General features: G+C 40.1%; 1 protein-coding gene across 3 annotated transcripts; it reads left to right on the forward strand.

Moving 5' to 3' along the window:
- Window positions 1–1,265: 1,265 nt before the first annotated feature.
- On the forward strand, window positions 1,266–10,821 carry LOC116618485. Of its 3 annotated transcripts, none has more exons than XM_032382217.2 (2): window positions 1,266–1,431; window positions 8,265–10,821. In XM_032382217.2, the coding sequence occupies exons 1-2, from the start codon at window positions 1,332–1,334 to the stop codon at window positions 9,173–9,175; spliced, it is 1,011 nt and encodes a 336-aa protein (XP_032238108.2). In that variant the 5' UTR covers window positions 1,266–1,331; the 3' UTR covers window positions 9,176–10,821. The 3 variants fall into 3 exon arrangements, with proteins under 3 accessions (XP_032238108.2, XP_032238109.2, XP_032238110.2); XM_032382218.2 differs by lacking the exon at window positions 1,266–1,431 and adding an exon at window positions 2,582–2,796; XM_032382219.2 differs by lacking the exon at window positions 1,266–1,431 and adding an exon at window positions 4,021–4,291.
- Window positions 10,822–13,736: the final 2,915 nt, after the last annotated feature.

The raw sequence follows: 13,736 nt of genomic DNA on the forward strand, positions 1-13,736 counted from the left end.
AAGTGCAAAAGTGCAGATTTGAATGTTTGGTTGTGTTGCTATAAAAAGATCCGTATTTCGCAACACTTTTCTTCATGACTTTACGGGGTGATATTCCCCCATTAGTCATCTTGCAGAGGGGAACATATGAAGCATATGGTCGAATACTCTTTTTTTTATAAGAAACTTTCTTATAAGAAACGATCAGCGAATCTCGCCAAATTCTAAGAACATGCTAAGAACATACCGAGACTCAGATAATGGCAAAACATTTTTCTATAGCGTGATGCGCTCTAAAAATGAAGAATCAGATTCTGTTTATACTACAGCGACTTGACTTACTATTATTTGTCATTTTTGTAATTATGCTTTATAAGTATCATAATTGGTATCATTTTTTTCTTATATACCATAGCTACTTGGTGTGTAAGAAATTTAAATAACAATTAAGAAATTTAAGAAAACCCATTACACGTTTCAGCCTAAAAACGCCTCAAAATAAGAGTGGCTCAGAATTATCTGAAAATTAGACGTTCTTATATAAAAAAAACAGGCACACTCGAAGAAGTCTAGAGAGAACGAAAAATATATGTGTCTTGAATTCATGCGCACGGTTTTGAAATATGGAACTGGTGCAACCCATAGTGCTTTGCGCGGAGAAGTTCGCGCGGTCACGAAGAAGACTTAGACCCTGTCCTAACGTATCCGTTTTCGTTTGAAAACGCAACCTTTTTGTTACGGATACGGGTATCGTTCACACGTAAACGCTAAAACGATGACCGAAAACGGAACGATTTGAAAACGATCTCCAGATTGAAAACATTTGAAAAAGATACCCTATCGGTGCCGTGGGGACGGACGAAAACCGAACCTTTTGAAAACGATGACCTGATTCGCAGTGCGCGCGCGATGTAAACAAGCAAAAAGTGGGTCTACGCATGCGCTGTATAGCATTTTATCGTTTTCGTGGGGACGGGTCCTTACAAAATGAAAACGCTTCGTATGGACGCAGATCTTTTTGAAAACGGAACAAAAAGGTTTGCGTTTCAAACGAAAACGGATACTTGGGGACAGGGTCATTGGGCGCACACTGATATATCTGACAGGCCAGGGTAGATAGGTGTAAATAGCTACGGACCGGATATTTCCGGTTGAAACAAAACATGAACGAAAATAGCTTACACGATGGAAATAGCTACAATTAAATGCTTTTGATCATTGATTATTCAACAATAATTATCTGCAGCATATAATGGGTTACTGCAACTCAAAACGAGACACATGCGTAATTCGATATCACCCGGAAGGAAACGATGAATGAATATGGTCCCTGATAGCTTAGCGCCTGCAAAATGGTCTTGAATATGTCTTTATCTATGAACAGCGAAAAAAGCTGTATATATGAGTGGAAAACCCAAGAAAGCGTAGCTTTTAAATCCGCCGTGTTCTACGGTAAGTTTTTTGTCTATGATCCGAGGTGGACATTTTGTTTGCATATGGAAGACTCATGGTTCTGAATTGAACTTCGCATGGGATGGCCAAATTGTCTGCAGGTCTTGCTTAACGCAAGGCTTAGTATGAACAAGAAAAGAGAAAAGAGCGAGAAAGACAGCGAATCAGATATGAGCGAGGATTTTGATGACGGAGAATGAGCGCTTATAGCATTAAAATGTTTTGTTTATATTTTAGATATGGGACACAAGCACTATATTATATTATATAGCGGAAACCATAAAAAGATATATTTAGGGTGTATACAGGTTTGCATTGCATAGATAAAACGTGTCTTAATACGTATCCTGGACTCCTGGATTGTGCATGCCAAATAACTGCCCCCAAACCGAGACAAGTTGAATCAAGAAGTCTGATTTGATACTTCGTCAAATAATATAGTAGAGACAGCACCCAAAGGAATCAGTTACCCCCCTTTTAAAACCCAAACACTTTCGACGCCCCCTTTTAAACATCGAAAATTTCTGGAGCCCCCCTCCCCCCCCCCCCCCCCCCCCTCCCCAGTATCCTCACGCTCCCCCCCCCCCCCCCCCCCCCCCCCCCCCCCCCCCTCCTCGGGATAATAAATGAACTTTCCCTTATTATAATCTGCCTTTCCAAAAGAGTATCCATTTTTTCATTTACGTAAAATTCAAAGGTATTGTATCTTTGGGGTCGTGGGTACACAGAAAACAAGAAAGATATGTGTCTTGAGTCCATGCGAACGTTTTGAACTTTAGAACTGGTGCAACCCATGGTGCTTTGCGCGGAGAAGTTCGCGCGGTCACGAAGAAGACTGAGTCGAGTGCTTTAACGACTCTTGGACGTCTCTGAAACGATTGGGCGCACACTGATATATCTGAAAAGCCAGGGTAGATAGGGGTGGATAACTACGGACCCGATATTTTCGGTTGAAACATGAACGAAAATAGCTAACAAGATAGAAATAGCTAATTTTATGCTTATGATCATTGATCATTGATGATCAATAATAATTAATATTAATTGTCTGTCAGCAAATGGGTTACTAGAATTTCTTCCAGTGCATTTTGGATCCCTTTCCTACTCCCCTAAGTATATTACGTGATGAGTGACGTCGAACAATCTTCGAGTTTGATAAATCACCCCATAAACACTGCAACTCAAACCGAGACACATGCGTAATTCAATATCACCCGGAAGAAAACGCTGAATGAATATGGTCCCGATAGCTTAGCGCCTGCAAAATGGTCTTGAGTATGTCTTTATCTATGAACAGCGAAAAAAGCTGTATATATGAGTGAAAAATCCAAGAGAGGGTAGCTCTTAACTCCGCCGTGTTCTACGGTAAGTTTTTTGTCTATTAATTGAGGTGGACATTTTGTTTGCATATGGAGGACTCATGGTTTTGAATTGAACTTCGCATGGGATGGCCAAATTGTCTGCAGGTCTTGCTTAAAGCAATGCTTAGTATGTACTTCGATTGATTCAGGCATTCGTAAAAAATAGATAGGTTCTAGCGATTCTATGCATCGACTATGCACTTTTGCAAAAGCAAATCCGAAATGAATATATTCTCGCTCTCTAGAAATCAATACCTGGAGAGCTTTGACATAGGGAGATCTTACAAACCAGCTACCAGAATGTCTAAAGATTAAGATAGATGCATCTACACTTAAACTGGAACGGTTATCAATAGTTTGCATTTGTATTTGTCTCTTCGATTATAGACATGTAAAAAGCATTCATTGTACAATGTCCCAGTTAATCCATGCGTATGTAAACAAAACATTCATAACTGATTTTTATATCGAGTTAGAAGGAAATGCGGTTTAGACATACTGGATATTGGCTTCTGCTTTGTTTTCGCGGTTTATTATGTCTAATACTTTATTTGTTTATTGTATTTCTATGTCAGTATACAAGCATAGTCTCAGCACTTTTTATTAACATTTGTGTTGTATTAACATTGTCTCAGTGTCTTAGCCTGAGACTTCACCAAAGTCTGCGAGGAATAGGCTCAGAAAGAATCAAAATATCGGTTTTTTTTGTTAGGGTGATGCGTCCTAAAACTCAGAATATAATAATGTCCTTAATAACAACTTTAAATGTTATTGCTTTTGATAATTTTGGAAGTATTTTTCCACACTTTACCAAAAATAACTCAACTGAAAATTACACGTTCTTATAGAAAAAGAGAGTTCTATTGTATCATCTGCATTATTCATGCAGTATTAACCAAAATTGAGTCAAGAAAGGGGGGCATTATCTTATTATAACCTGCCCTACCAAAAGAGTATCAATTTCTACATTCAAAGAATGTTATGATACAACAAATTTACGGCTGCATGATTTTATTTTTTTACGTAAAATTCAAAGTAATAAAATTCTTAAAATTCTTAAAATCTTTGGTATCGTTGGTACATACATCAATAAAAAAAATCAGAGATTTTTTTTTTTTGTTAAGTTTATAAAAAAATCAGAGATTTTTTTTTGGTACATACATCAATAAAAAAATCAGAGACGAGTTTGTGATCCCGAAACGACTTCCTGTCTTTGGAACGAATGGAATTTCAAGTGTCGCCAAAAATAATTACCTGTGGAGCAAAGTAAACGATACCCTGGTTCCATAGCCTCGAACGTCTGTCTACCTCGCTTGCCACAAAATAGACAAATAGAGAGACGTTCGAGGCTCTCGCTGGCCACTAAATAGAGAGACGTTCGAGGCTGTCGCTGGCCACTAAATAGAGAGACGTTCGAGGCTCTCGCTGGCCACTAAATAGAGAGACGTTCTAGACTCTCGCTGGCCACTTAGAGAGACGTTCGAGGCTCTGGAACCAGGGTAAGTAAACGAGCGCCAAGAAAGCTTTGCGCGGGAGGGTAGCTCATAGCCGAACCGAAGGTTGGTATCCAAAAATAAGAATGAGACGTTCCTAAGTTTATGTTTACGTGTAATAAGAATTTTGACTTGTTAATGTTTCATTTCATGCTTTGCTTTGTAAACAGCAAATGCGTCTCAACAGGTTTCAAAAGGTCTAAAGGCACTGGGGTCTAGAATTCAATCCAACCACTCCAAACATTTTGCTCATGTCTTCTTGATAAAGCTGTTGCTTTTCTTCCGGTAAGAAATTATATGAAAGCTTTTCTGGACATTGAAGTTTGGAAAAAGAGTATTATGGAAAGAAGATGTTATTTACTTATCAAACTCCGGGGAAAGCCCAATATATAAGCAAAACGAAAGCTTTTGTTAACTAACTAAAATTGGGGAACAGAGTCGTAAGGTAAGGCTAAGTTAAGCACAAGTATGCTTAATCAAGGGGAATCCCCCTTATTATATACGATCTTTTGTTTCAGTGGTCGAGGCATGGTTTAATTCCTTTATAGCCAATATAGGCGTGTAAAGAAATGGCTCCCGAAATTGGCCATTTTCAGATACAGTCAAACCTCTACGGGCGCCAACCCCGGAGGTTCTCCCCATGTCGACCTGATAGGGGTGCTCGTCGTATTTTTTAGGGGTCAAAATCGGGCCTCAGGAACTTTTTTAGGGTGTATCCGAGAAAAAATAGGCTCTTAGAATTGGTATTTTTCAGGGCCTCTGGGGTATTTTTTAGGGTAGCAATTTTTGGTGTACAGGTATTTTTTAGGCAAACCGGCTATTCCATGCTGACGAGTCCTAATAAGGACGAAACAGCTGTCCATGGTTGCCGAACTGCACGGGTAATAGACTGTGCTAGCGTCCCGTCTTGGCCCGACTGATGCCAATGTGTGTATGTTGGGGTGCTTTTAAAGTCCACATTTATTTTTTAGGGGTATTTTTCGAATTTTCCGACAAGCATCCCTATCACTTTTACCCTGAAGATACGATACGATACGATACGGAATTCGATACGGATTCCTACTTTTTCACGGTCTAAAATTCAGAACTATCAGTTTTCGGAGCGAGGTAAGTAATCTGTTATCTCTTACTTTAGTTTTATTTATATAACAGATTACTATGCGCCGATGACAGTCTCGCAGACTTTCCACCTGGTGGGAAGGGTAAATAGTTTGCTCTCGCTCCGTGTTCAGCCTAGCGTAACTACTTGTCCAACGGCGTCGGTCAAGGAGGCAAATGGCTGCTTTCTCGTCTTAAAAAATGGCTAGCGGCCAGAAAAAATAGTTCAGCTCGGATATTTTGCCAAATATCGAATGTAAGTGTACCCTGTCATAGGTGTACGAGATAAAAAATATTTTGTTTGTTGTATTTTCCTCGCGAATTTCGACGGTATTGTGATACCGAAAAAGGCGCCTCCAACCTTGTTTCTTTCCTTAGTAGGCCGAGTGAAGCTGTATATTTCGCGAAGAAAACCACCCCATACATTGACAACAACAAGACAAGTTCTAAGTGTTAAGGCAATTTTATCGGCAAAATTTCACAAATAATCGCTACTTCAATCCACTCGTTTTACCTTTAAGAAGAACAACCGATGCCAAGCTACGAACAAGCTTCAAAACCATTGCCTGATCTACCTGTGGATAGGTGCGCAAACTTATGCCAAATTTTACGAAAACATCGACCAAAGTTGAATGGAATCTGAAACAATAGTATAAATCTTTAAGCGACTTATTCCGACTTATTCCATGTTTTATCGACACTATTTCTTCGGATATCAGAGAATAGGACCCATATTTGATCACACTGAGGCGAAACGTTTGTATCGTATAGCATACATAGAGTGTTGTAAACATGGCGATCGTAGAAAAGGGGTTAATCGACGGTATTGTCATCGCTCACCACTGAGGAAATGTTTGTATATGATAGCCACAAGAGAGCTTGGTGGCGGAGCGGTCCCATATGTGTGTTTGTGTGTGGGGATGGGGGGGTAGTTGCTTCAGATGGAGGGGTGGTTTGTGGATACAGATTTTAAACTCTTGCATATGTACCGCTACATAAAGAAACATCAGCTCAGAAAAGTGGGGGAGGGGCGCTGTCCCCCCTGCCCCTCCCCTGGAGCCATCGCTTTAATAAATCATACGACCTTAGAATTCATGTCGCATCCCGTTTTGGTCAATATCTACGCAAAAATAGTACTTTTTGGAGCGAGTTCATACACCGAATATTGGCCGAAAAAATACAGAGGTTTGTATGGGGAACGGTCGGCTTCGTAGATTTTGGTCCACTCGACCCAATCTTCCCCGGTCATCCCTAACTTACCCTCAGGTTCCAGAGCCTCGAACGTCTCTCTATTTGATGGACAGCGAGAGCTTCGAACGTCTCTCTATTTGGTGGACAGCGAGAGCCTCGAACGTCTCCCTATTTGGTGGACAGCGAGAGCCTCGAACGTCTCTCTATTTGGTGGACAGCGAGAGCCTCAAACGTCTCTCTATTTGGTGGACAGCGAGAGCCTCGAACGTCTCTCTATTTGGTGGACAGCGAGAGCCTCGAACGTCTCTCTATTTGGTGGACAGCGAGAGCCTCGAACGTCTCTCTATTTGGTGGACAGCGAGAGCCTCGAACGCCTCTCTATTTAGTGGACAGCGAGAGCCTCGAACGTCTCTCTATTTGGCGGACAGCGAGAGCCTCGAACGCCTCTCTATTTGGTGGACAGCGAGAGCCTCGAACGCCTTTTTATTTGGTGGACAGCGAAAGCCTCGAACGCCTCTCTATTTGGTGGACAGCGAGAGCCTCGAACGTCTCTCTTTTTGGTGGACAGCGAGGTTTGGCCACTAAATAGACGTTCCAGGCTCTTAAGGCTTATAAACGACCACGATTTCAAATCTTCGTTAGAATCGCCAAATTAGCTTGGTATTTACAACTCTCGTAGACCACCGTCTTTTGGTAATATAGACTCTTATAAAAGAAGTCTAATTTTCAGTTGAGCCTGGGCCGTTATTTTTGGGCATTTTTAAGGCTGAATATGTTCTTAACGATGTTATTAAATTTTAGTGTATATAAGAATATAATACCAAATGAATTATTAGGAAGAGAATTACACAAATGATCAATAGCAATAATAAAGTTGTTACTATTAGCACAATTTGATTCTGCATTTTAGAACGCATTAGGGCAATAAAAAAAATTCTGCTATCTGAGCCCCGGCATGTTCTTAGCATGTTCTTAAAATTTGGTGAAATATCAGCCTGGACGTTCTTATAAAAATGTTCTTATAACAAAAAAAAGTGTATATACAAAGGTTTTCGCACGTTTTCGACGGCTCGAAAGCGACTAATGAGAGTTTGATCATATTACATGCAGCAACAGAACAAAAATTCATTTCTGGTAATAAAAATATACGTCTTCCGATAATAATAAAAATGGACTGTAATGGTGGTCCTGTTTGCATTGCAGCTTCAAGAAAAGGGGAGCTAAATTATTCAATGGCACAAATCACAAGTAGTTAGCGGGTAGTGGAGTTTTCAATGATTTGTAAATAATGAAAATAAGAGTTTAAATGCGTATTTATGGAAGATTTTCTTGTCTGCCTGGAGAGCGCAAAGTTCGACTTAACAAGAGCTCGAGTTTTATCGGCTTTTATCTGCACGGAGCGCCATATCACGGATTTGCTTAAGGTGCAAAACTGAGACCAAATTAGCCCAACCCCTCTGTACAAACCTTGTCGATAAATCGGGGGTACTGTTTAACATCATATCAAAATAGTTTGTTTTAAGATGTGTCTTTTAAAATTCGTATTCGGAAATTATCATATACTTTCCCCCCCTGGAAACACCAAAATAGTTGGAAACTATTTTCTAATTCTAACACAAAGAAACCGTGATGTATATTGATACATAAAGTCGACACCAATGTCTTGATATTTTACATTTGCATTTTTCAGAACCAGAAATGACTACAATCAAGATGTACGAGAACGCACTTCTTGGAATTTCAATCGCTCTTTTGCTCTTCATGGTCGTCCTTCTTGTCTTAAGTGTCATGCTATTCTCGCGCTTCCGTCTGCTGAAACATCAAGTTGAAAGACTGCTTAATGCTGACAAAAATACTATACCTATGGATGTACTGGCCAGAACGGATGGATCTATACCAAAGAATCAATACGTGCATAATAAGAACACGCATTTAAGTGTAAAGCGCCAGAACTCACAGGAAAGTGTAGTTAACGTCCCGAGTCCTGATCCTAAACGACGGTCAATGCTGAATTCCCAGGGAAGCAATGATAGCAGCCACTCACTTAATCGAACATCCGGGTATTCCCATCAGTCCGGAGACTCGAACCCAACCTTCTCAGAATGGACTGAAGAGCAAAGTGCGGGCTCGTCCCGTCATTCTACGGGATGTCAGGAATCACTCGAGGCATCACACAATGCTCGCATGGAAACCATGGCAATAGGTATGATTGACATCAGCTACGAAGAGAGGCAAGAAATTGTGCGAAGAAGCAGGTTATCTAAGAATTTCGATAGAGAATTTAAGGACATCCAAAAAGAAGTTCCCATTAGTTATAACAATCCGGGATTTCAGATGTCACCTGGGCCGAGCGAGCCTGGAGACTGGGGTCGAGCTTCTGTTTCGGATGACCAGTCGATAGCGCAGGCTCAACAAGGCACGTGCTTTAGGTATGGCGAAGAAAACGCAGGCATGGTGGGCGAGGAAGCGACGGATGAAAATATTTACGACTTACCACCAGATGAACCAGACGAGGAGGCTGTAAATGAACCTATCTATATGAATTATGGACAGATGCGGCAACAAGTTGAGTTGGACATGGGTGAAGACTTTCCTGCGTGACAGTGGACACCTAGATACGTTCACAATTATAAGAAAATACATCTCACACCCTGGACATAAGATTTTCTTGCGTGATATGGGAACGCCTATCTATTAAAACGATTAGCCTCGTTCCCAGGCGTCTTGTGACAGCCAAGCGTTGTCAAACATTCTCTGCGATAAGCTTCATGGCAAGCGGCAAATCAAAAGTGACGTCTTAACTGACACGCCGCTCAGCCAATAGAAGCCAGGGAACGAGGCTATCAAACGATCACACTAGATGGGATAAGCATGTGACACCCTGAACATGTTTTGTTGCCCGTGTGAATGAAGATTTGTGTGCCACCTCGTGTCATCTCGCTCCTATTCTAATGACCTGTTTACAAGAGGTAAACAGGTGGAGTAAGATGCTTGCTGAAATAAAGACGTATTGAACCACAACAAGAAAAGGATCGCGTATTTTATACGCGATATCAGACTTTGGGTTTGGTGACCCAGACACTTTAGCATGGGTAACCATGAATAACAGGAAAAAGCAGAACACGACGAATTTTGAAAATTTGGGCATATTCATCAAAATAGATAGCAAATAAGAAAATGGCTTACTAATTCTGGTAAAAATATAAGCAACAAAATGTACATACATAAAGCTTCAATCAATCAATCATCAATCAATGCAAATAGTTTTTAATTTAAATACTCTGTTTGCTGAATGAATGATGGAGAGGTAAAATATTTTTTTAGTTAATAAGAATTTATTTTAGATGTGCAGGAACGAAAAATATATATTCTTTGCCGTTTGTGAGACAGCAAAATATTCTAAACTCGACGTAAATTGTGCGATTTTCACGGCAACACAGTGGCTCTTTGTTTCTATCTCTATGAAATTACCGGATCTTAGCACTTCACTTCCGATTCGCGTTTCTGGGTTGTCGCTTGTAAATACGCTCTTTATTTCAAGCCTTCGTCGTATCGGCCCAGTACTGCGGGCTCACAGAAACGCGCAGGAAATCGAGCCTCTAGTTATTCATTTGTATATACAAAATCAACGGGAGTTGTCAAACCGCAAAAAGTACAACCGAGGAACACTAAGGAAAAGCTGTTAGCAGGGTATTCTCTCACCCCATCGTTCCAAAATGTGTGATTTTTTTTGTTTTGACATAAAATCTGATTAATTTTTTTTTGACGTTTACTTTATAAATGACGTTTTGATTCAGTTTGTATGTACCAGAGGCTTGAGCTTCACTTAGTGTCACGCTGGTCTTGACTACCACCGGCGTGACAGTAAACTAGTGAAGCTCGAGGCTGGTACACAGGGTACGTTTTGATGGATTGATTGTGCTATTTCAATCATTGCAGTCAATGCATGTTCTTAGCAGACATGAGGTATAAGCTTACGGAGCCTAAAAGATGTTTCTCAAAAGTACACTGTAACTTTCTATGGAGGTTATTAATACAAGCTGGCTATCTTATGGGCCTTGTCTTAACACACCTTTTGTCCGAATTTGCGCGACAGTTTACTATGTTTTATAGATCGTTTATTTTAAAATAACAAATAAAATATCAAAGTTAACTATATGGAAATCTAGATCCGCTTAATGGCCAATCAGTTAGTGTCTTGGAAGAGTGTACACGATATTTAATAAGGGATGAACCAGAAGAAAAGTGAAAAAGAAATGAAAAATATTCGAGTCAGGGAAAAATATAGAAAGCTTTGTGCAGCCTGAGGCTTCCAAAAAAATTGAGCCAGGCCTTCAATCATTATTCTACTAGTCAGCCCCTAAAGATAAACAGCGTTTGCAGCAAAGTTCACGTCCACTATAAAATATTCGAGTTAGTCTGTGTTTTTCCATTTTTCATATCTGTACTTCAAATCAATTCTGATAAAAATGAATGGTTTATACCAGAATCTTTGGATTCTTTTATGAGAAACTCGATGATGATGACGATGACGATGATGATGATGCTATGGATATTCTTAGATTTGTATTTGCCTTGGCATGAGACGTCAATAATTTTTTTAATGTTTTTTTTTTTGTGTGGTTTTTTTTTTTTTTTTTTATATACATATGAAGAAAACGTTGTCGTTTCCGGGGTCTGGCACCGGGGAATCTTAGTTTGTTTTTAGATACTTTCTCCATAGAGTAAAGATGGTCACAGTCACTGTTTTTCTCTTCTGATTACAAGTCATAAAGTTTACGAAGCCCCTGCGATACGACAACCTTTAAAATGACAAGAATCATGCAGCTTTTCCAAATAAGGGATATATTAGTTTCCTTTTATGGAAATGACCGCGTTTGTCAAAAACGACAATTTTTGGCTGATTTTTTTTTATATGAAAACAAAAACAAAACAAAAAACAGACAGCATGACCCTTGAAATCCGCTCTGAAAACTCTTTATGTTTCGAACTAAAATCAACGACAGTTTTTGCGTCTATGTTGAGATAATGTAAGCAAACCTGCATTTATAGCGTGACGATTTTATGACTTGATTAGTGCTTTAAAAGTTGCGTGACACCACGAATGTCATTTCGTCACGGATATACTAGACAAAGATTTGTTTAGCGTCCAAATCAACATACTACATGCGATTGAGTTTCGCAAGCTGTTAGCAAAGCCTTAGCACTGCCCGATTTATTAATTTAAGCTCCAACCTGTGGTAGCTATTGTAGAGTTTGGATAAGTGGGTTAGTGGCAGCGGTGTTGCGGACCCAATCCAATACTTCAAGCTACTACTACTGATGCTACGCTCAATTCTAGCGGAACCGTTGTTCGATCCCGTATAAGGTCGATTTATTGCGTTTTCATCCGTTCAGTGGAAGACTGGGATCAAGGATGTTTACAAGACTTTGGAGGGCATCAATTCTCCTTTGCAGTTATATTCTGTTTTCAACTCAACCGGGTAAGTTTATGTTTAAACATAATATATATAATAACGTGGTGTTATTATAGATTCACAATTTTGGATATGTCAAGATTAGAGGAATCAATTTGTGCCGCTCGGCAATTAATGTTTTATACTTGAAAGCTTAGTCATGGAGTCTGTGTTGTTTCCTTTGTGAGTGAAGGTGATGGACACTCGCGAAGTGCGAGATTATGCCGAGAGAGGGATGTACGATTCGAAGAAGAACATATGTTTGACAGGATTTCAAGACCCCATTTAGAGGCCGTGATCGAGAGGCGTTTATGAAGTTTTAGAACTTGCTGAGACGTGTATGATATTGATATAAAGAGAAGTACTCTTAAGTCCTGAAACGTCACATTTTGGGTCACGAGACCTGGGCAGGGTCATATAATATCACATTTAAAAATAGTGCAACGTTTTCCTGCTAGCAGAGGCCTCTTTTATCTGTATTTCTGGCTGGCGCTCGCGAGATACAGGGAAAAGAGGCGAGAATATAAGTACATTAACAAACGCTTTACACAAGGAAATTCCCAGTTATAATCATCTGTCTAAAACACTTGGCGGGGGGGGGGGGGGGGGGGGGGGGGTCCCACCAGCCCCGCACTCACGTGACACATCTTCCACCGGCCGCTGGACCGATATGTAACGGTACTAAGCACGTGATCCACCATTCTTGTTAAATAGTACCTTAATCGCGAGAAAAGTCGCTGGTTGGCTTTGAAGACTTTTCATTAGTATTCAAGTTGACCTGCAATTGGAGTACATATTCACCGCCGTCAAGACACACGACCAGTGGCGACGGACAAATAAATAATCAGACATGTCGCCAAAAAGCAATTAAACACGAAACTGCGCTATAAACAGACAAATGGGCATTTGCCAGGTTCACGAATAGCACCCACCGAGTGAATGAGTTTGGAGCTGGGATTAAAATATAGGGTCAAATCAATTTCATAACAATATATGTTGTATTGAATATTAAAATTATTTAAAACCAAAATATTCAAATCTTATCAACTGAAAGAGCCCGCCTTTATTGATTAAGTTGGTTGATGTTGTTTGATCCCGATTAATTAAACCTTACTAATGTTTTGTTTTCACGTCCGAAGCATTCAAAATGGCGAGTGAGGAAGTGGCTGCAGTGTAGGGCTTGTGCTGTTTTTTGCTCATGTTCCTTTAGCTTTGGCCTCTCTCCATCCCCGTGCCCCCCCCCCCCCTCCCCCCCCTTTTAGAATCCCCTCTCTAAAACTGTACACAGAAGTGTCTTCTTGCACGGGCTTCGTAATTCCTCTTTCCAATAAATAATAAAAATTTACCAGTTAGAAATATATTACAACTTGTGTAACACTTGCGTCCTCTTGTAAAACCAACCTTTTTCTTCGCTCATTAAATATTTGCTGTCGCTACCTTTGTGAAATGGCTTGGTTGTTAAAAGACGCGTTTCTATAATAAAAGCCCATTAGACGATGCCATGTTTATCTTTCTCGTCAAAAACGATCATCTTATGACGGTTTTATGAAGCAAAAGCTTTTAGCTTTACAAAGACTGTTGGACGCGAGTGTTGTGTTACGGAGGAGTCGGCTTAATGATACGATCGTTTAGTGGAAGTTGCACTTGTCAGCCGCGAATCCAGAAAAATAATGACTCACTTACGACAAAAAGCACGAACACTGCCG

The sequence above is a fragment of the Nematostella vectensis genome, chromosome 3, assembly GCF_932526225.1.
Source record: "Nematostella vectensis chromosome 3, jaNemVect1.1, whole genome shotgun sequence".
Classification (NCBI taxonomy): Eukaryota; Metazoa; Cnidaria; class Anthozoa; order Actiniaria; family Edwardsiidae; genus Nematostella; species Nematostella vectensis.

Coding starts and splice junctions, on each gene's coding strand:
- LOC116618485 (XM_032382217.2), top strand. CDS start 1,332: ATGGTCTTGAATATGTCTTTATCTATGAACAGCGAAAAAAGCTGTATA. Junction 1,432..8,264: donor TAAATCCGCCGTGTTCTACG/GTAAGTTTTTTG, acceptor TGCATTTTTCAG/AACCAGAAATGACTACAATC.